General features: G+C 38.9%; 1 protein-coding gene across 1 annotated transcript; it reads left to right on the top strand.

Moving 5' to 3' along the window:
* The first annotated feature begins 4703 nt into the window (after nt 1-4703).
* Nucleotides 4704-22097, top strand: slc1a1 (solute carrier family 1 member 1). The gene is made up of 12 exons (XM_034236630.1): nt 4704-5034; nt 7789-7929; nt 9938-10030; nt 10171-10285; nt 12071-12113; nt 12228-12326; nt 13248-13432; nt 15299-15406; nt 16811-16933; nt 17037-17231; nt 18617-18751; nt 18839-22097. The coding sequence occupies exons 1-12, from the start codon at nt 4941-4943 to the stop codon at nt 19077-19079; spliced, it is 1572 nt and encodes a 523-aa protein (XP_034092521.1). The 5' UTR covers nt 4704-4940; the 3' UTR covers nt 19080-22097.
* The last annotated feature ends 1035 nt before the right edge of the window (nt 22098-23132 follow it).

The raw sequence follows: 23132 nt of genomic DNA, 5'->3' as shown, positions 1-23132 counted from the left end.
AAATCTCTTCACTCAGGTATTTTTCCACAGGCCCTGAAAACTGCAGTCATTAAACCGCTCTTAAAAAGAATAATCTAGATGCTTCAGTAATGAACAATTACAGGCCCATATCAAACCTGCCATTTCTAGGTAAAATCATTGAAAAAGTTGTTTTTCAACAGTTGAGTAATTTCTTGCATTTAAATAACTGTTTTGATGTGTTCCAGTCAGGCTTTCGTCCAAACCACAGCACTGAGACTGCTCTTGTAAAGGTCTTCAATGACATCCACTTAAACACAGAAAGTGGCAGAACTTCAGTGTTAGTATTATTAGATCTCAGTGCTGCGTTTGACACTGTTGACCACAGCATATTACTAGACCGACTGGAAAACTGGGTGGGACTTTCGGAAACGGTTCTAAACTGGTTTGAATCCTACTTAAAGGACAGAAACAACTTTGTTTCTATAGGTAAATACACATCTGAGTTGACAAATATGACATGTGGGGTACCTCAAGGCTCCATCCTGGGGCCTCTTCTCTTTAACATCTACATGCTACCACTGGCTCAGATAATGAAAAACAACAAAATAAGTTACCATAGCTATGCAGATGACACACAAATTAAACTTGCCTTGCCTTGCCTATTTAAATAATCCAATATCGAACAAAACATTAAAGATTTGTGAAAATCAAAAAACTGTTGCTTAAACATAGATAATAATGTGCTATTATGTCAGACACTGTCTTTTTCTTTCTGCAAATCGAGTACTTTTACTTTTATTACTGAAATGTTGATCAAATACCACACTAAGAGGTGGATGACGAGACAGGTTTATCTATTCTTAGAGCATTATTATAAGTGTACAAATGGCAACACATAATACTTCATCCTAATGGATAGTCCTGTCCTGCTCATTTTCAGATTCATATTATGTAGTGTCTCTACTTTAAAGAGTCCTCTCCTGCTGATGCTCAGGTGTATATCAGTATGTAGTGTCTCTACTTTAAAGAGTCCTCTCCTGCTGATGCTCAGGTGTATATCAGTATGTAGTGTCTCTACTTTAAAGAGTCCTCTCCTGCTGATGTTCAGGTGTATATCAGTATGTAGTGTCTCTACTTTAAAGAGTCCTCTCCTGCTGATGTTCAGGTGTATATCAGTATGTAGTGTCTCTACTTTAAAGAGTCCTCTCCTGCTGATGTTCAGGTGTATATCAGCATGTAGTGTCTCTACTTTAAAGAGTGTTCTCCTGCTGATTTTCAGGTGTATATCAGTATATAGTGTCTCTACTTTAAAGAGTCCTCTCTGCTGATGTTCAGGTGTATATCAGTATGTAGTGTCTCTACTTTAAAGAGTCCTCTCCTGCTGATGTTCAGGTGTATATCAGTATGTAGTGTCTCTACTTTAAAGAGTCCTCTCCTGCTGATGTTCAGGTGTATATCAGTATGTAGTGTCTCTACTTTAAAGAGTCCTCTCCTGCTGATGTTCAGGTGTATATCAGTATGTAGTGTCTCTACTTTAAAGAGTCCTCTCCTGCTGATGTCCAGGTGTATATCAGTATGTAGTGTCTCTACTTTAAAGAGTCCTCTCCTGCTGATGTTCAGGTGTATATCAGTATGTAGTGTCTCTACTTGAAAGAGTCATCTCCTGATGATGTTCAGGTGTATATCAGTATGTAGTGTCTCTACTTTAAAGACTCCTCTCCTGATTATGTTCAGGTGTTCAGTATGTAGTGTCTCTACTGTGACATGTCTCCATGCTTTAATGTTCAAAAAGCTCTATTTCTCGCATACTGCCTGTGCTGCAGCCTGCAGCACCTCTTTTCACCCTCTGTCTGAGGCCCAGTCGATTGGTCAATCGCTTAGAGATGTCCCGCACCTTAGCCCATACGTACAATGTGTTGGAGTGCTAGGAGCAGGGCTGTTCCTTAGTGATATGTTCTTGAAATAAACAAAGGATTCCAATGGAGGCGTTTTTTAGGCAGGGGGGGACACAAACCTATAGAACACAGGCAACCCGGTATCACGGCAAGACGTGAACATGTGACGATTACCATGCTGGGAGACGTGAAGATGTCACGATTTCGTCCCTTCAAACGTGACAGTTACACGGTATTGTTAAGCCATGTTAACCAGTGGAGAAATACCCGGAAATGCCAAGCAAATGCTACCCCGACCTGTTGTATGTCAATATTAATATAATAATGATTTATTTTTTAATAGTCACACTCGATTACGCCGATTTTCTTGTTGCCCCAGCTGGTCGACACCTTTTAGCAGAAACAAAGGCTACATTAATATATCATCATAAACAAACCGGAAACAGACGTAGGCAAGATCCTCAGCTCGATGATTGGATGGTTTAGCCGCAATGCACACTGGGATTTGGTGTTATGCGATGTGAAATCCGAAAACATTTTTAAATAAAATAATACTTTATTCCGAGTGTGCTTGCTTTTCTCTTTGAAAGTCATCACATAACGGCATTGTAATACACGGTTCGGCTGCATAAATATTACATATCTGCCGTAGTTCTCTATTTATAGAGCCCTGCTGAGAAGACTTCTAGACAAACAGGAGAACTGCCGCCAAAACTGAAAACGTGACGTGGATCATAAATATAAGCAATTAAACAACATCTTACATTTCTTTTCACACAATACGTCTCCTTGCAGTATCAACACTAATTCGGCTGACTTTTATATTTGATCCAATTGGTAGATAGGCTGTATTTACACCATAACGGTGCACAGCTGATATAAAGGGACACCTGGTGGTTAAAGCACGTTATTGAATTTATTATTATTATTAGATATTATATAGGATCCCTATAAAGTATATTCATTACTCGTTATTCTCTACTAATAGTTAATTAAAGACTGTATATAATGACTAGTTTGCACATCCCTTTCAAGATTTCAAGATTTTCTAAGGTTTATTGACATATCATATTATACACAACTACGGTGTAGTTATGCAATGAATGAAAAACTTGGGTCGCAGGTTCCTCAACAGTGCATTACAAGACATCTATCAATATGTGTGTATACCTCCACCATTAAACTGTCATTCTGCACATTTCTTATACTATCTACATACATCTTATAAGAGTATAATACATATGTATAATATCAGTTAAAATAAGTGCTTCAACATAGTTAACATTGCAGGAAAGCAATATATTAGACTTAAGTACTTTGTCAGGCTTAATATTTATCTGTAGATACAAATGTCACTGTGTGTGCTGTGTGCTCTGCATGTGTGACCATTAAAGAGGGTTTCATCCCTCCATATTCTTCTTCTATACCCCCAAAGCTTTTTTCTTATTCAAAAGAAGACCTTAACCTAAAGTACTCTTTAATGTTTAAATTAAGCCTTATTAGTTTGTCTGTTTTGCACTCCTCCTATTAATATCTAATAATACAAATAATAAATTCAATAACGTGCTTTAACCACCAGGTGTCCCTTTCTATCAGCTGTGCGCCGTTTATGCATCGGGCTGAGGATCTTGACTACCTCTGTTTCTGGTTTCGTTTATGACAGATGTATTTTGTTATACACACATTCCTTCACATTTAAATTTAAATTTACATTAAAGTATTTCGTGAGGCCTTCTAACATGTTTTTAAATATAACTATGGTTGTAGTTGAAGAGTTTGTACATGAACATGAACCGAAGAAGCTGTTGCCTGGCAAGCAATCGTACAACGTCACGTCTGTTAATTCCACATCCACACGCATGGATTAACATCGATTTAATACATTAATGTAGCCTTTGTTTCTGCTCAAAGAGGAGTCGACCAAGAAAATCGGCGTAATCGAGTGTGACTATTACAAATAAATCATTATTATATTAATATTGACAATAACAACCGACAGTCGGGTAGCATTTGCTTGGCATTTCCGAGTATTTCTCCACTGGTTAACATGGGTTAACAATACCGTGTAACTGTCACGTTTGAAGGGACGAAATCGTGACATATTCACGTCTCCCAGCATGGTGAATCGTCACATGTTCACGTATTGCCGTGATACCGGGTTGAACACAGGAGAGGGAGAACCCCAAAAAGCAGAATAGGACCTAACATCTAAAATGAAATTGAAAGCGAATTTACCATTATCTTATTCTGCAACGATTCCAAGTCGTTTTCAGTTGTCTTTTATTATGAGTTTCAGACATATATAAATCATTACATTTGGGTGGGACAAAATAAGAGGCCGATCTACTTTTGTCTTGTGCCTAGGAGAAAAAATAAATAATCTGAAGTGAGAGTAGCCTATTGCGTTATAAAAAAAAACAGAGTTTGTGGAGCAGACCAACACATCCACACTTCTAGTGGGCCATCAGGGATGACAGGGATTATTGTATGATTCACAGAGGGATCTTCAGGGAAACACTTACCTTTGGGTAAAGTTTTGAAGCCATCCCTTTTGAAACAGAAAAGAGATGTGATTAGTTTTTCTAGAATCATCCTTTGTGTTTTCCAAATGTGTTTCCAAATGGGGATGTTATGCTATAATTCCTTACACATGGTGTCACTGCATGGTAAAAAGCAGAACATGTCAGAGACACCTTGTGTGGGGGAGGGAGACGGTCTCGCTCCCTCCCTCATTCCTCCTCTCCAGGACACTCACACATAGCCTACCCTGATACACACTCTCACACACACACACACACACACACACAACACACCACACACACACACACACACACACACACACACACACACACACACCCACACACACACACACACACACACACACACACACACACACACACACACACACACACACACACACACACACACAGCCTCGCGGCCACCAGTCCTCCGCCGCCTCTCTTTCAGCGCGGCTCTCCATCCTCTCTGCGGCGGCTGCACCTCACATCCCGGCCGCAGACTGTCTGTCTCCGCGGGGCCATTGTGATTCTCCCTCATTTTTTGGAGCATTAAAACGATATTGACATGATGGGTAACAAACAACGACGAGGCGTGCATTTCAAGGGCTTGCTGAAGAGGAACTGGCTTCTGATCGCCACGATTTTCTCCGTGGTGCTCGGTATGTGGAATGCCTGCTGATGTAGAGAGAATGCGTTCATATTCCTGCTGTTTCTGTGCCACTCTTTGTCCTGGCTGTTGCATCCAGCTGCTGTCACTGCTGATATAAATCAAGCTGTTTTGCACCAGCTGACGAACAGCACCAGTACCTGTGTGTTAGGATAACCTATGTTCATTCATGACCATCTTTCCTTTAATAATGGTGGGGTGGTGTGAGTGAGTCTCTGTCCTCCAGAGCAGAGAGCAGTCTGGAAGTGTCTCAGTCAAGCGTGACCAGACTAAAGTGACAGCTGATGCTGGATCTGTGAGCAGTGCCCTCAGCCTGCAGCAGGGCACAGTGTAGCACAATCTTAGGGATGGATCCACATTCAGACTGTATATGTTAAAGGACTATTTTAATTCAGGGTTATTTGCTATGGTTCTGACATTGAGCTCAATATCAATCTCAATCTGTGTTTAATGCAGACCTGTAGCCAGTGGTGGAAAGTAACGTTTACATTTACTCAAGTACTGTACTTTAGTACACATTTTGGCTTGTACTTTACCCAAATATTTTCATTTTATACTTATCTACACTTCAACCCCAATTCATTTTGGAAGCTTTATTTACTAGTTAGTTTATAAACTCAGATTTTGACACACAATGTTTCTAAATAATAATACATCAGATGTTCTGGTTTAGGTTTAACCATCCAGCAGAGCCTGTCTCTGTTCAAAGTTCAGAAACCCCCCCTGCCACAGCATTATACATACTGCCAAACACCTGAGCGCACCAGGAGAGCTAAATGATTAACACACATTTGAGAGACTTTGGGAAGAGACTTGTCATTATAAATCATAAATTCCATGTATTCAGTTTAAAATATACCATATAGTTTCTCATTAAAAATGTTTATAGGGAAAGGGTTTAAAAACAAGCCCAAATCCCACACCGAAAAATGAGCACAGGTTGTTTATGGTTTATTGTGATAATGGTGTCCTCTATTGGCCGGAGAAATCACAACACGACATTCACCGGAGATCGTGTCCCATGTGAAATCAAAGGTCAAACTAATGTTGTGCTAACATTTACGCAACTGTGTAGCTATGATAGTATGCAGCTAAATTGCATAAACACATACGTCACGTGTAAAATAGGTTCCGTACTTATTTTATCTCAAACCAAAATCTTTTCCCTACCCTAAACAAGTTTTTTTTTCCCCATTCCTTTTCCTTAGTTATTTAGTTACCTTAAAGAAACCAAGCCGTTTATTTTCATTACGTTCAATACAACATGATTCAATTAACCGTGCAACAGTTACACATCGTTAAATAGAATGGTAATATGGCAACATACCGTAGCAATTTTTTGGGCAACAAAAGAGTGGGGGACGTTCTTTAGACCTTTCAAACGAGCGGTAGATTGTCACAGCTGAATAGAGATATTCACTGTCTTATACTGATCTCCAGAGGCGTCCCTTGCTCCCAGTCGTTATGCTAAGCTATGCTCACCAAGTCCGGCCTCCAGCTCTGTAGCGCTTTACCCAGATATGAATCCATATGCTTCTCATGTCACTCTCAGAAAGAAATCAAATGTTTTGTACCTGCAATGTAACTACACAAATCGTTTACTTTTAGTAGAAGTAGACAGGCAGTGAGCCACCACCCTGCTTATTTCTTGATAGTATTTTTCCTGGCCAAATGTCCACCTTTTCAAAGCAATCAGCTTGTATTTCTATCAAATGATCTATTTCTTGGGATTGAAAACGTGAGAAATTATGAAGATATATACTCTATTCACATACAGGCTGTGGAGGCTGGATGGAAGTGCTCCATTAATGTTCTTGTTTCTATCCCTACCAGTTTCAGACTAGTGCTTTGAATATAAGAAACCATTCAACTGGGGCGACGGGTGGCATCTTTCAGTGTGTTTGGTGCAGATCAACCTGCTGCTGGCTCTGGTGAACAATCACCCAACAGCCTATGTATTGAATCAGTGACTGAACTCCAGTGCTTCCATCAGGTGTATGTCATGTTCTGATAGCATAGTTCAGTCGTAGCATCCCATGCAGTTTGCTGTGTCATTGCAGTGTTTTACAAGCGTCCTAATGGGGTCTGTTATGTGTGATAACAGATAGAATCATTGAGTGGGATGCATGTGAAGTTAATAGCTGGAAATGATAATGTGTGTTGTGCCTCATGAATTCCTAAAGGATGAAACCTTGCTGACCTTTTAAAAATGTGACAGTGACAGTTGCTTATGCAGAGAAAATGCTGCATTTATTTGAGCGACATCATACCTGATAAAATGTTGCATTTCCAATTTTTTCTTTAGCCTTAGAATTGTACAATTTATTAATTATTTATCACTACAATAAACAGTATTTGATTTGATTTTACTGTACAATATTTAATTTTACATTATGTTCTTGTCTATCTTATTCTATGTACATGTATTTAGGCTCCTGCATTTACTTGGTCACTTACAACACTCTGCATTATTTAGCTTACTGTATTTATTTATTTTCTGACATGTTTATAGTTCACTTCATCTGCATTACTTGCATATTGGTCTGCAACATAACCCGCACTATTGTACTCTAATCTATTCTTCTCTGTTTATTTAAAAATGTGTTTTATTGTTTTATGTCATATTAATGTTGCATTGTTGGAGGAACCTGGGACTTCAGATTTCCATTTCCACACTGTAGCTGCTGTGCACATGATGATAAAACCTTTGAAACTTCATGACGTTGTCCTGTGTTTCTCTGATCAGGGATCAGTCTGGGCGTCCTGGTCAGAGAGTATGCGTCCCTCTCACAGCTCCACAAGCAGTATTTCGGCTTCCCAGGAGAGATCCTCATGCGGATGCTGAAGCTGGTCATCCTCCCACTCATCATCTCAAGCATGATAACAGGTAACCTGAGCGGGATTATTACTGGCTGCACCTCTACTCACAGTGGTTTACTGCAATGTGTGTATATTGAGTTCATGCAGGCAGTCAACAACAATCCCAATGAGCAGTGATGCAGAAGGGAATGTGAGGGCACAAACACTACTACATTACATTTCATACTTTCAAAAGATAAATAATAATGAGGTCTTCTGTGGGAATTGTGATTAACATAATCTACTATTTCAAACAATAATTTAACAATTCATCAATTGATTCTCAAAGAGCTTAACAATTGTCTGATCAAAAGTAGGAAACTGAAAGGCCAAGAGAAATTCACCATTACAAATCTAAACAAAAATAATAGAAGAGAATAGTTGCAGAACTAAAATAATGTATTAATAATAATAATAATAACCAGAAGTGCTTTACATGGATTAAAACCAGACTGTCAGAGCATGCGGTCAAAATGCCCCACCCAATGAAATATACCGTGTTTGAACAATAGAAACAGTAATACAAAATAAGAAAGTAAAACAAATAGAACATGGATGTCGAATTAAACTGAGTGGTGTCATCAGTAGATAAAAGCTTTAATAAAAAAGATGAGTTTTGATTTAAAAGATGTCACATTCACATTTCTCAGAGCAGTGCATCAGAGTGTTTGCAGTCTGAATGCATAACAGGTAGGATAACCGTCTAAATGTCCTTAGTTCTGCTGTCTTGAGACAGGAAATGGGAGTAACATTCACTTGACAAGAAGACAGCAGGCTAACAGATCATCCAGTTTACTGTTGAGATATGTCACTCAGGAGCTGCATTACATCTTCTCTCACTAACCCCTTCAGCTCACCCTCAGCACAGCAAGGCTGATTGTTCCTTGGAGAAGCAGTTTGGTTTGTTGATGACTTGGAGGATTTGTTTTTTCCACCTGCATTTCCCCTGAGTTTTCCCCACCTGCGTACCTCACTCACTGTTAGCTGGATCCTTCTCATACGGAGCCTGTGGTTATAGGTACCAGGCCCGGACCCTCCTTTACCCCCTCAGACATACAATGTGCCCAGGGAGAAGGTGAGGCCCACTAAAGCAGTACAATCAGCTAGGACTGTAATACAAATGGTCTTGTTGATTAATACAGAACTTGTCAAGGCTGTGATTTGGATAGGAAAGGATCTTGAATGGTTTTGGACTAAATCACATATTGATTCTATATGTGTGCAGCCAGGAGAACATTTGCTTCCCTACACTTTCACCCCCTGAGGGGTTAAGGTGCAGACAGTTTTCACATCAAGCTGAGGGGCTTTGATGCATTTCATTTGGAACTTCTGTAGCGGCTAAATCATAAGAAAAAAAAAAAAACATTTAACTCAAAATAAACTGCCGGTAGGGCACCAGTAAGCAAATCAGGAAAAGTGTTCAATGTCCTGGCAAAAACATCGTCTTGCATGCATTTATTTAGTAGTATTCCAATAATCCATGTATGCTGTATAGAACAATGGTACCTGTGGATTACACGGCCCCTCTCTAGTGCTCCAATCCCACCACCACAGGTCTCCAGTAAATACATTATCACCAGGTGCCGAAACCGCCTTCATAATGAAAAATATATAGGATTACTTTAATTAACTAAAATAATTAAAATAAATTATGTTACATTAAATAAACAAAAACTGCTGAAAAATAAATGTTTGATTATAAAATAATAGAAGCTCCAACAACTCCAATCTTTCCGTGTTTCCTGTCCTCTCAACAATCGGAAAAATGCCAAAAAGGACAAAGCTGTTTTGTTGTATGTGAACGTTACTTTTAGTAGACTGGGCTGCAATGCCACGAGTGTTGATTGAGTGGTTACAAATCCAGTTTTGAGATCATTTTCATCAGAGAAATGATGTATATGCACAAGGAAAAGATTGAAGCTTTTAAATAACAGCTTGATCAGATCACTTTCCAACATCTTCAGTCTTTTCTTCTGAACCCTGCTGGGACAATCTTTTGGCGTTGATTTGAATAAAAGATTGTGCTTTTTGTCCAGGTGTTGCAGCCCTGGATTCTGAGGTGTCGGGGAAGATAGGTCTGCGAGCTGTAGTCTATTACTTCTCAACCACCATCATCGCAGTGGTTCTTGGTGAGTTTCTTCTCCTCTCTAATTCTCACAGGAACTGCTTTAAGTCTCCTGTTCATTTCAGTGAACTTAAATAGTGCTATGTGAAAGAAGTGGTTCAATGAGTGGAGTTGTCCTGACAGGAATACTGTCATTCTTTGCAGGGATCACTTTGGTGATGACGATCAAACCAGGAGTGTCTCAAACAGCTGATCACATCGACAGAGCTGGAATCACGCCCAACGTCACCACAGTGGACACCCTCCTGGACCTCATCAGGTGACCCCCCCCACCATGTGACACCAATCCCTCATAACCATGAAGTGTTAACTCATCTAGATGTTGACATGAATGACGTTTTCCCCTGATAATTATAACTGAAATACTTGTGGTGATCAGTCAGTCATCAGACTAATGGAGAAAATGACCGAAAGTCCCTCCTCAAAAGTGTTCTTGGTGTTACACTAAGTTATACAAATAGGAAAGAAGTAGTGAGTTGAGTAAGAACATATATATACTTCCTCTAAATGTACACCCAACACTCCATTAAAGTGTTCCTAATACAATCCGCTCGTCACATACGGACGCTCGGCATAACTTAGGTTCAGGCCACAAAACCACTTGGTTAGGTAAATAAAATGTCCCGGTTTGGGTTCAAATAATTACATTTGCTACGCATATCAAGCAATGATGTAATGTACAATAAAGTAGTGGTGAAAAGTACATTTACTTTAATGACTGTACTGTCACACGATTTTGGGTACTTGTACTTGAGAATAATTATAGTGCTATTTTATACTTTTACTACACTACAATTTGGAAGACAATATTCAACTACATTTATTTGACAAAGTTAGTGACTAGTTTCTTTACAGATTAGGATTATTAGTTTATACAACATATAAATAAACTATGATAAATAATGATGTGTAAAGATATCCAGCAGTAGAATATCAAGTTAAAAGTAGCTCCACTTTTACCAGCTGTGATTAAAACATCAATAATTATAATCTAGTAATCACATACAATATTTTATATTTTGAAGCCAATACTTTTGCACTTTTACTAAAGTAAGATTTGAAATGCAGGACTTTTCTGCCATACCTATACAAAACATGTCTGTGAAGTTTTGTTTTCAAAATACCAAACAGATCATGCATTTTAGCCATGCCTCATTTCGCTCTATTTGCTCTTTTCCAGCCCTGGCTGGGCTGATTCTGCTTTTGTGGCAGACTACAGCGCCACCTACAGGCCTGGCATATGTACTACAGCGTCTCCAGCGCTTTCGAGCGGTCTCTCATTCCCCTGATAGGTGGAGAGTTGCCCATATAGGCGGAGCTCCCCTTTTCTGACGTCAGAAAGATTCAAATAATAATCAGCTCCGTTGCAGCCCCGTTTTTAGAGATTTGGGTATGGAGGAAAAGAGAGAGGGTTGTGTTTTCTGACACTTGGTGAGTTCCCTGACACACCGGGGACACATAGTCATGTATAAAAGACGTACAAAAGTGCATTTTGCTTGATAGGTCCCCTTTAAGTTAGATACGGTATGTGATTGAAGTCAGGCACATTACTCAACTATAAATAAGATTGTATGAGCTCTCGTACTTTCCGTCCTCCTCCCTCATCCGACATGTTAACAGCAATAAAAAAACACTAAAAAGTGAAAGACACTCTTTGCTACACTGTCAGTTCGTCAAGTGTTTGTTCTGTACGCTTGGCCAAAAAGTACTTTGTGACTGATTCCACAGCTCTGAATTATACATACCCAACTTTTAGTTTCTTGATGCAAGACAATTGCTTTGGTTGAAAACAATGTACAGCTTGTACTAAAAATGTAATCTCCCCGAAGCATTGTGTTGACACATTGTTGGCATCTTCCAGTAAAGTATCTTCAGATTTGAGTGTTTAGGTTGCCTTGCCTCATAGAACGTGACCACATTAACATCCTCTTTATGAATATTAAAAGCATTCTCTCCTGGATTTTGAATGGAGCCTTCTGTCTGAATTTAGGACACCTCAACTGTGTTTTTCATTCAGGCTTAATCTTGTTTTACCTTTCAACAGAAACATGTTCCCCGAAAATCTGGTGCAGGCTTGTTTTCAGCAGGTGAGACACACATCCATCTCTCATCCTTTCTCCAATGACATATCCATGTTTAAGTGTCATTTAAAGCTTAACGTGAATGTTACTCTGATGTTGTGAAATGTGGTCACCCTCTAGTACAAGACCAAGCGCAAAGAGTTGGACCCTCCCAAGGTTTCCAACAACAACACCACCACCATCCCCCCCCTCACAACCGCTATCATGTCGGTGGTAGAGGTAGGTGTGCACATTAACCTTCTGCTCATTTAGAGAAGGCAGTTCCTTCATGCTTTAACCATTGGTGTAAAGTAACTAAGTACATTTACTCAAGTACTGTACTTAAGTACAACTTTGAGGTACTTTTACCCTACTAGCGTATTTCAATTTGTTGCTACTTTACTTTGTACTTCTACTCCACTACAGTTCAGAGGTAAATGGTGTACTTTTACTCCACTACATGTATTTAATACTTTAGTTACTTCACAGATGTGGATGAATGATGTGAAATCTAATCAAGTGTTGAATCAGACTTTAGTTCCACCTGGAGTAAATCCACCAGCTACCCTGCAGTATACAAAGTCATTCAGACTAGCTGCACCTTCACCAGCTTTGAGAACACTTTCATGATCAATCATTATAAAACATATCATATATATTATTCTGAAATGGACCAATCTGCACAACGACTACTTTTACTCTTGTTACTTTATTTTGATCTCAATACGCAAGACTTCTACTTGTAACAGAGTATTCGTACAATTTACTTTGACTTAAATACAAGATCTGAGTACTTCTCCCACCTCGTGCTTTAATACATTACTGAGCTACAGGTGCCCCAGAGTCCACCATTGTCTCCTGTTGGAAACATCCACTAACATTGGGGTTTTGATCTTTACATGACAACAGAGTGTCCTTGTTGATCCGTCTGCTGCACTTTAAGTCTCGTGTTTCTGCACCTGGCAACCAGCGTCTGATCTAAATGCATCAGAAGACCCTGTAATGGGTCATAAGTGTCCATGGGTCATTGGGCTGAGATTCTCTAGAAACATTTGCACAGCGCATCAATGGCCCTTTAGAGAGCTGATGTGAGTGTGATGCAGCTTCCTGACCTGCTCTTGGTCGCTGAATGAATAACCTCCTTGTCTCCTCTCCCGGCAGAACATAACCAAGGAATATAAGATCGTTGGCTCATATTCGGATGGAATCAACGTTTTGGGGCTCATCGTGTTCTGTGTTGCTTTTGGCCTTGTCATTGGGAAGATGGGAGAAAAGGGTCGGATACTCCTGGAATTCTTTGATGCTCTGAATGAAGCCACCATGAGGCTGGTCAACATCATCATGTGGTGTGTATGAGAGATCTGTCTACAGTAGAGCTGTGCATTGGAAGAATCTGCGTTACGATGACGATAGAATAGTTGCAACACAATATATTGCAAAAGTGTTTAATGCAGTCATTTCATTAAGGCAATATTTTTGGAATATCTTTATACAAAAATATGTAATAATATAAAGAATAATCATCATTGGCAAAACATCCTTTTTTAATGTAATCAGAACAATGGAGTACACTGAGCGGTCATATCTTTGCAAATTAAATATTGACTGAGTTCATATTTGCATATCAACTATTAATGAAAATGTGTGTTTGAAAATCGATGCATTAGCACAAAAGATGATGGATATTTGTTTACACTCCTAATCTACAAGTATGGGTTTACAACATATACAAGCTGCATTGTGAACACCTTATTATTCTGTCAGTTTGAAAACATGGAGGACAGAACAATGCACTTTTTGAGTCTTTTGGAGAATGAATCGGAAAGGGAATAAAACGTAGTTTGCCAAATCTGACACAACTTTTTTGTCTTCTCAAAGATAATAATTTATGAGATAGGGAAACATATATTTTACAAAAACAAATCTCAACTCAAGGTCCACTTACTAGAGTTTCTGGGTTGTCAGAATCAGGTTAATTACCAAGTAGGTTTACACATACAAGGAACTTTCCTTGGTGTATATGGTGCATACATAAACACAGTTAATGAAGATACATTTTCATAAAAACTATTATAAAAAACGATTATATCATTAAAATATAGAGAAATATTACCATGAAATATAGATGTAGGACAAAATACTAATAATAAAATGAAATATGTGCGGTATTGTCGTAAAAAAGGCTAAAGTTATAACATTGAGTTATGATATTAAGATCATTTTTATCAAGTATTCTCGTGGCAAACAAACATTTGTGTCAGTTGCGTACAGTTAGGGCTTAGATGAAGAGCAAATCAATACTAAATACAATATATGTCTTTGTCTTTATTCCAAAGGATTCATAATTACAAAAAAGAGCCTCCATGAAAAATGGTTGCATTGCAGTTTACAACGTAACATCAATCCTTGTTACCAACAGGTGCATTGAACAAGGTCAGAACAGCGGCTACAGAACTCCTGGTTCCCCTGCTGTTAATCATCACTTCCTGTTGTAGGCCACTCTCTGCCCCCTGCCTTAAGCGCTCACAGTCTAAAGTAGTGGAGCAGTGCTATTTTCAATTCAACTGTAGTGTTGCTTAACTATTCCTAATGAAGAGAAGCTAGACCACAAACACCGTCTATTAACACTGACTCTCTCCCCATTTTCAAATCACGTCTCAAAACACATCTCTTCACACTCTCATATCCACCCTGATCGTTATCCATCACACATCCTCTGTTTTGTTTATTTGATTTGTTATATACTGCGTTGTCTTGTTTATGTTTCTTATGCTGGTGTTATGTATTGTGTATCTTGTTTTTTGTGTGTTTCTACGGCGACCTTGAGAGCCTTGAAAGGCGCCTGTATAAAATAAATGTATTATTATTATTATTACTGATCACTAGCTTGGCAGGCTAATAAACGTAAATGGATTGTATTTATATAGCACCTTGGATAACAGGATAACTATTCTCCATTAACATACATACATGTATACACCAATGATGGTGGAGCTGTCCGTCATGAGCAACTTGGTTTCATTGTCTTTGAGAAGCTAGAACCAGTGATTTTTATTTTAAACCTTTAAAGACAATTTACATGTGAATTATTAATCAATAATTCTACTTTGTACTGATTCTTTTTCTGTTATATGACTTAAGTCTTAATTCATCAAATGTTCTATAATCTTCTTCTGACCCCCAAGTGACCACAGCTAAATGTGTTTTTTCAGCTACATGCCAGTAGGGATCCTGTTCCTAATTGCTGCTAAGATTATCGAGGTGGAAGACTGGGAGATCTTCAAGAAGATGGGTCTTTATATGGTGACGGTGCTGAGCGGGTAAACTGTGCCATTATTCTGTATCCGACTGTTCCAGACGCCGGGATTTATGGTTGACATTTTTGGCCATTTCTCCCTCCAGTGATACAGTAAAAGCTGAGCTCTGTGTATGCACTGATAAGGGCCAAGGACATTTAAAACTGCTCAACCTGCAGATGCAGTAATGAGCTACGCCCATGCCTCTAAATCTAAGTGACACCATTAAAGCCTACAGTAAATCCGCTCCAGTTAGGTCACAGGGTTGGTCCAAAGCTCCGGTGGAACTGTGACAACACATAATGTTCACACTTTGTTCAAATGTTCAGAGGCAGCTTTCAGGACCTATACAAAACTTCTCCCTGCATCATTGCTTTATGACTATGAATCACAGCGAAGGTGATTAAAAGTTTTTGACTTGATCAACAGAAAAAGCCTCGTTAATGTCAAAGTAAAGTCAAATCTCTCCAAAAGTGCTTTTTTATAAGCTCTGTAGCTGCAATCTATTTAAAGTTCTGTTTATTTAAAAGACCATCAAACAGAGTAATTGTTTGGGCTCTGAGCTGAGTCAGCTAGCCGATAATAAAGAGAGTCAGAATCCTTTCTAGCTGGCTTTTAGCTACATCTGAGCCTGAAAAAGAGCATCTTCTACCCTAAGTGCATTTCCCCCTATCATATACATATGTTATGCTTCCAATAAATAGTTCATCATGTCGTTAAATAACCTTAATGTGTTGTTATCTGAGAGCAAGATGTTAATACCTAGCTAGCACCAGGACGGCTGTTAGCTTAGCTTAGCATAAAGACTTGTGACCAGATAACCAATTGTCAGTCAGCAATTTTGTTGGTAGGCATTATTTGTATACTGGTGAAAAAACCAGCTAGCTGTTAATCCGTGCTTCCACTTTTAAGCTAGACTAAGCTAACTACTTATTCTTATAAGAAAGCAAATCATTTCCTCACATATTTAACTATTCTTTTAATAATGCCGGACGGATTAAACCCAGTCTGCCGTGGATAGTTCTTAAAAACTAAAGCTATAAATAGCGGGTTCAATGTATGAATATAAATGATAGTCAACACTTTTTTTTATAACGTCTGGGTTTATAAAACACATAATGTGGCACAGAACTAACTAACTCTATGAAAATGTACCTATTTTTTTTAAAGACCTATACTTTGCTTGTTATACAGGATAGAGAACATCTTTCTACAGTACACTGAAAAAACGTTGACTTTCATTAAATGAATTATGTCAACAGATTTCACATGAATGTATTTGAAAGTGAATATGTTTTTATTTAAACGTAAAATTATTGCTTTCGACTAACCTAACACAATTATGTGTATTTTCTTGACATATTACATTTAATTAAAGTCAACTTTTCAGTTTTTTCAGTGTTTAATAATGTTTGTTTTGTTCCTCAGTCTGGCTATCCACGCCACCATCTGTCTGCCACTTATCTTCTTCGTCATTGTGAGGAAGAACCCGTATACCTTCACATTGGGAATGGCCCAGGCCCTGGTGACAGCACTCATGATCTCCTCCAGGTCAGAATCTATGACACTGCTTGTAAATCCAAATCAGGAATTTTAACATTCTTATATTTGTAAATGAAAACCATTCCAAGCCAGCTGCTCTCTTGTCCTTCAGCTCTGCCACCCTGCCTGTCACCTTCCGATGTGCCGAGGAGAACAATCGCATCGACAAGCGGATCACCCGCTTCGTCCTCCCTGTGGGGGCCACCATCAACATGGATGGGACGGCACTGTATGAGGCGGTGGCAGCCATCTTCATCGCCCAGCTGAATGACTACCATCTGGATGTGGGCCAGATTGTCACTATCAGGTACATCATGGTTACTAAGAAGCACTTCTAACTAGGGATGGGTATCGTTTGAAATGTATCGATTCCGATTTCGATTCCGGTTCTGCTTATCGATTCCGGTTCTTATCGATTCCCCGTTTCGATTCCAAAATTGTAAAATAAAGAGGTCAAACGTTTAGATAACAAAAATATATTATTCTTAAAAGCTTTAACTGAAATTGTTACTAAAAAATATACATGCAATACAAATGTATTGCACAATAGCTGTGCTTTATTTTAACTGAGCTATGCCTGTGGCAAGCTATTAACAGGCATTACACTTTGCCTTTTCTTTTTCTTTTTTAGTGTAGTGGAGCCTCACTTCAGAGTGTTTACCGCGACCTATCTTTGGTGTTATGAAGTGACTGAGCTCGTGAAATGTCTACGGGAGGGCGGGGGAGCATCGCTGCGGGGCAACTGTGGACCTCTGTCGCCTGTCAGCGCAATTTATATGATGCCGTTTTAAAAAATGAAGGGCGGTGCCGGCCGTCAGCGTACCGAGCCGGCCGTCAACGGCCCGCTGACGACCGGCCGTTCTGTGATTCTCCAGGTCCGCCCTGTATTCCACCGGGTCACCGCAGCACCGCGGTGCAGACGGACCCGCTGGAATACAGGGTCTACCGCGTTTAGGAACCGTTAAGCAGAACCGAAATTGTGTATTTTGTATGGGTACCCGGTACCCGGCATTTTCTTATCGGTTCTCATCTGGAACCGAGTTTCGGTTCCCAACCCTACTTCTAACTGCATGTTTTATAAGACTATAAAATCCAACTTGTAAAACTATAAAATACAACTATTGTCATAATCGTACCTTATCAGGAAACATAAAACCTTGATGACAACATGTAAAAGAAGAAAAAGAAGTACATAACATCATAAATAAAAATAGGACCAGACAACAGGTCCACTCCTTGACCTATTTATTTTCTTTAAGCCCAATCTTAATGTCTTCATTTGCACCCTATTCCCCTAATGTCTTTCTTATGTTTGGTATTGTGCCCTTTAAATGATTATAATTTACTGTCCGGGTGCACACTGAATAACTTAAGTAGCAAAAGTGAGTGTTGCTCAGACTTACAGTTGGGCTATTTCACAACCGTCGTCCATTTGGCTATTCTCAATCAGAGTCAAATGAATCCTTTAATGTTTTTTTGATTTAGTTTTGTTCGTTCTAAGTGCACAAATTAAAGCAGAGCAAATATTCAGCATTTATTCTTTCTACTCATAATTGCTCTAAATGTGGTTCCTTTCCTGCAATTGGGTCGTATGACGTTCTGACTGCAATCAAACTGTAGTAGAGACACCATGTGCACATTTGATTGCTGCATGTTATTAAAAAGAAGATGTTTCGTGTGTCTGTGTTGCAGTATAACAGCAACGGTTGCCAGTATTGGAGCTGCAGGAGTCCCAAACGCTGGGCTGGTCACCATGGTGATAGTCTTAACAGCTGTTGGATTACCTGCAAATGATGTCACTCTGATAGTCGCTGTGGATTGGCTGCTGTAAGTGTATCTGGTGACCTTCTGTGATTTCTTCCAAATCTTTTCTAACTGAACAGCTGTAAATGAACTTTGAGTGGTGTTTTTCAGGGACCGGTTCCGCACTATGATCAACGTTCTTGGCGATGCTTATGGAGCCGGTATTGTTCAGAAACTATCCAAAAATGAACTGGAGAGGATGGATCTGATATCAGATGTAGATGTCGCCAACCCTTTTGCTCTGGAAGCTACTTTGGATGATGAAGAGTGCGAGAAGAAGTCCTACGTCAATGGAGGCTTCACCGTCGACAAGACAGATGCAATCTCCTTCACTGAAACCTCTCAGTTCTAGCCTGCGGCTCCAGGAGCAGAAAGTGCCATGCTGCTATGGATGTGTTCATGTTTCAGCCCCATGACCAGAGAGGGACCCATCCAAGCTTAGACATCGGCAAGAGCAGCGTCCATTAAGCTTATCCAAGATGATCACCCTCCATGTCGGATATTTACATCCACTAGATTAAAGTGCTTCCTTCTTACTCTCAAATTGTGCCAATATTAACATGTCACTTTTCTTTTGAATAGGAGTGATCTTTTCTCGTAAAGATGCACTCAAAAGAAATGTGCGTGTAAGGAAAGTATATGAAGTGTGTGTGTATGTATTTTTGCCATAAAGGAAATTGAATACATGTTAAAACAAAACATTAATCCTACTTTATTTGCTATTAGATAATAATTCTTACAAAAATGGATGATTTTTTGGGTGTTGAATGTCTATGTCCAATAATGCACTGCTTATATATCTATCTGTATATTTAAACTGTGCCAAACATATAAAGAGGTTTTTCACCAAGTTGCATGAAGCAATATGTTAAAGAAGTGCTAATCGCTGGCCGCAGACTGATTTTTTATGGAGACTTCACAGAGAGTGGAGATAGTCAACAAAGGCTTATGAAGTCATTGAACACTGTGAAATGTAAGGACGTCTTTTTCAGAACCAAATCACGTAAAAATGATCATAAATAGTGTGTTTTTAGGCAGTGTAGGGATACATTAGAGTAAACAGGTTTGTTTGGAGAATGTCTTTGTAACACAATTTTGCTAATATACTTTCACTGTGGTGTCGGGTAAAAAATGCTCTTAAACATATTGCTCAGTGAATATTATAGGCATTTTAGCTTTAACCAGACAATAGAAAAAATATGTGGGAACAATTGGTCCGCAAGTCATGTTGACATTCTGGGAAATATACTGCACATCTATGCTTTCTTGCCAAGAGTGAAATGAAATGATTATTACCATGTCATATCTGTGTTGAGCTAGGAGGGTGTTAGCTAGCATAGCGCACACCAACATTCAAATATAGAACTACTAAAACATTTTAATGTGACAGTTAGCAGTTTTTAAGGTACACTTAATGCGCCAACATGGGGAAAGTAATACTTTTATTTTCTCACTTTCAGCAAGTTGTTAAAAAAGTACTGGGGTATCACTTTGATTAAAGCCACACAAAACACGGCTCCGATGCACAGCAGCAGAGGACAGCCTCCTAAAAGGAAGCTACAACAGCTTTTGGTTCATTTTCAAAGGCAACTGCTACAATAAAAATCCAATGCTGACCAGGATTAATCACAAACATAAATTATTAGTTTCAGCCTAATTGTAATTATGACAAACAGTATATTTTGTGAAAAGTCAACATTTAGTCCAAGTTGGGTGCAAGACGAAAAGTCTGGTCATCACATTTTGATGTCTTGTAAACAAGTGGAAATGTAGTCCTAATGATGGCAATTATCTGGCTAGTAGTTTTGAAAAACTGTGATGGATGGACAGACGCACCAAAGGGCCTTGCCTTTCTTAGAACGTGAGAGAAAGTCAATGCTTTGACACAAATGATACAAATATCTTTACCTATGTTAATGCTCTCTGGCTGCATTGTTATTTGTGATGCTTGTGGTTTTACGCTCTTTTATAAAATATATGTCCATGTCTATAACCGAGAGCTGTGTATTTGACTCCATGCAGCAGCTACATGCTCTGATGCCTGCACATGCTCATATTGTATCGTATTTAAGCATGGGATGAGTGGTGGAGAGTTGTTTGGTGGAGTTCCCTTGAACAAGATATGACATGGGACCAACCGTGTTATTGCTAAGGGTTTTCTGTTGTTCTATGTATGCCATGTCCTAATCAATATCAGTGTTTTCAAGGTAAAGTAAAAAGAGTCTTTTTACCTTCCATAATGACAAGACACATGTTATCCATCACATGCTAACAGAGGTATGCATTGTACAACAGACTCAGTAGATCTACTTCTTCAATGTAAGATAACTTAGCTTGGTTCTTAGATTGTGGTAGAAATGAAACCGTCAGAGTAGTTTACAGCACAATATCACACTGTACGATGAGTTCTATTTTAAATTGGAAGTCAGAATATCCCCGTGGGTCATCCCTAATTTTCCAATGGTCCTCATTGTAAGAGATTGGTACGAGCTTTCTGAATTGAAAAAGAAAGAAGAGAGATGGACATTTGAAATACAGCTTAAATGGTAAAAGTCAATTTGGCCTCTGTCGAGATATCAATGTCATATTAAGAGGATATTAAGCTGTGATATTTTCTTTAGCTGCTGTAAAGTACTGTTCCCAAAACTGCACCTAATGTCCATACTTAATTGTTATTGGCTAGGTTAGCGTAGATAATTAGGGACTGCAAACTTGCTAGCTAGGCTAGACATGCTAATTTCCATGGTACAGAAAATGACAGAGGATGTCCTCTGCCTGTGGTTGATAACTGTTCCCAAAGCAGCAGCTAGCATCTCAATGCTTTGCAATGTTAGCTGCTACTCTTTCCCATGTGTCCTTACCAAGTATCGTGAAGATGTTTTGCTGTTTTTGAGGTCATGCAGTGCTGAAAAATCCTAAACCTATTTTCAGAATATTAAAAAGTCTAATGAAGTAATAGTGTTTTCAGAGTGCTTTTTGGTGGGATTTCACTTGTCCACGTTTCCTCAGTGGATTACTTGAGCTTTCATGTTTAAAGGGTTGACTTTTCCCAAAAGTAAAAATGTCCAAATCCATTGCTGGAATAAGAGTCTAAGTCTCAGTGTCTTGATTTTAATCGTCTCTACACTGCCAAAAGGGCCATATTTGAATTAAAACATGGGTGGAGGTTGGTGCTTGTGTGTCATTGTATATTGATCAAAGATGACCCAGAAGCCCTCGCAAATCAGGTTGTATTCTACATTTCAAAAGCACACCGTCATCAACCAACCCCGTCTTTGTTGAAACAACTACTTGAGTACGTACAATATGTGAATCAACATGTGCTATGTAATGTGTAACTGCAAGCAAATAAAAGAAAGTTGCTAATGAGTATTTTGTTGTTTATATTTTTTAGTAATGAACCGAAACATATTCTGCTAGTGTTGGAACATGATTCACAGTGCCTCTACTTCGATATAGAAATAAGTGTCAGCGCTTTGAAAAAAAATCCAGAAACCCATAAAGAGAATGCAAGTTTTGATTCTACAAGATGGATTGTCTGATTCATTCAAACTCATTAGCTGACTTTATTCGATGAGCTATGTGGGACTTTTTGTTTGAAAAAACAGACCCAACTCAAGCTTGCATGAAAAACCTACGACATAACCTTCTTCAAGATCATGCAATATGGTTTATTCTTAAATTCGTTTTTATCAGTTCTTATATTTGGATTATCTCAGTGTACCCATGTTAGTGTACTCTCCAATTACAATTACTGTACAATTTCTGACGAAACTTGCCGAAAACAGTCAATCCAACAATTGGTGGGATAAGACTTCAGCAGAGATTTGCTGGTTAGGGGAGCTGAAGGTAGGCAGGGTTATTACAATTATTTCCATATATTGAATCTCTGTATTGAAGTATGCTTTTTGGCTCTGCCTTTGAGTCATTCATTAAACAGGCATTCACACTTTTTCCAACATAGAACATTCTTTAATCACTTTTACAGTAAACTGTCAAAAAACTCAAAAGGGGCATTTCAACACCAACTAAAGCAGCCTCACCTGCTAGTTCCAAAAATGTCATATTTACTGAATTATTTCAAGACTTTGTTAAATCTGCCCTGCTTTTAAGGCCAATAGCTTGACTGCTTATTACACCAAAATGTGTTTCAGCACTCATTCTGCAATAGATCATAATGTTCCTGATAGAGCTGGTGCTTAATGTCTCTCAGACATAGTTAGAAGCTATTTCTCTGATATATGGCAGTAGTTCACACAGAGCTGCAACACCACACACACATTTCACCTTTAATGACCTTCAGGATTTACCTGAGGACTCCACAATGTTAGCTAGAGAGATTAAGGGGAAAAGGGACTTGGGAATTGCCTCCTGGCTGTGTTCAAACAGAGATATAACAATGAGT

Source organism: Gymnodraco acuticeps, unplaced genomic scaffold, assembly GCF_902827175.1.
Source record: "Gymnodraco acuticeps unplaced genomic scaffold, fGymAcu1.1, whole genome shotgun sequence".
Classification (NCBI taxonomy): domain Eukaryota; kingdom Metazoa; phylum Chordata; class Actinopteri; order Perciformes; family Bathydraconidae; genus Gymnodraco; species Gymnodraco acuticeps.
The sequence above is the reverse complement of the archived record's forward strand: the minus strand, read 5'-3'. Positions and strand labels throughout refer to the sequence as shown.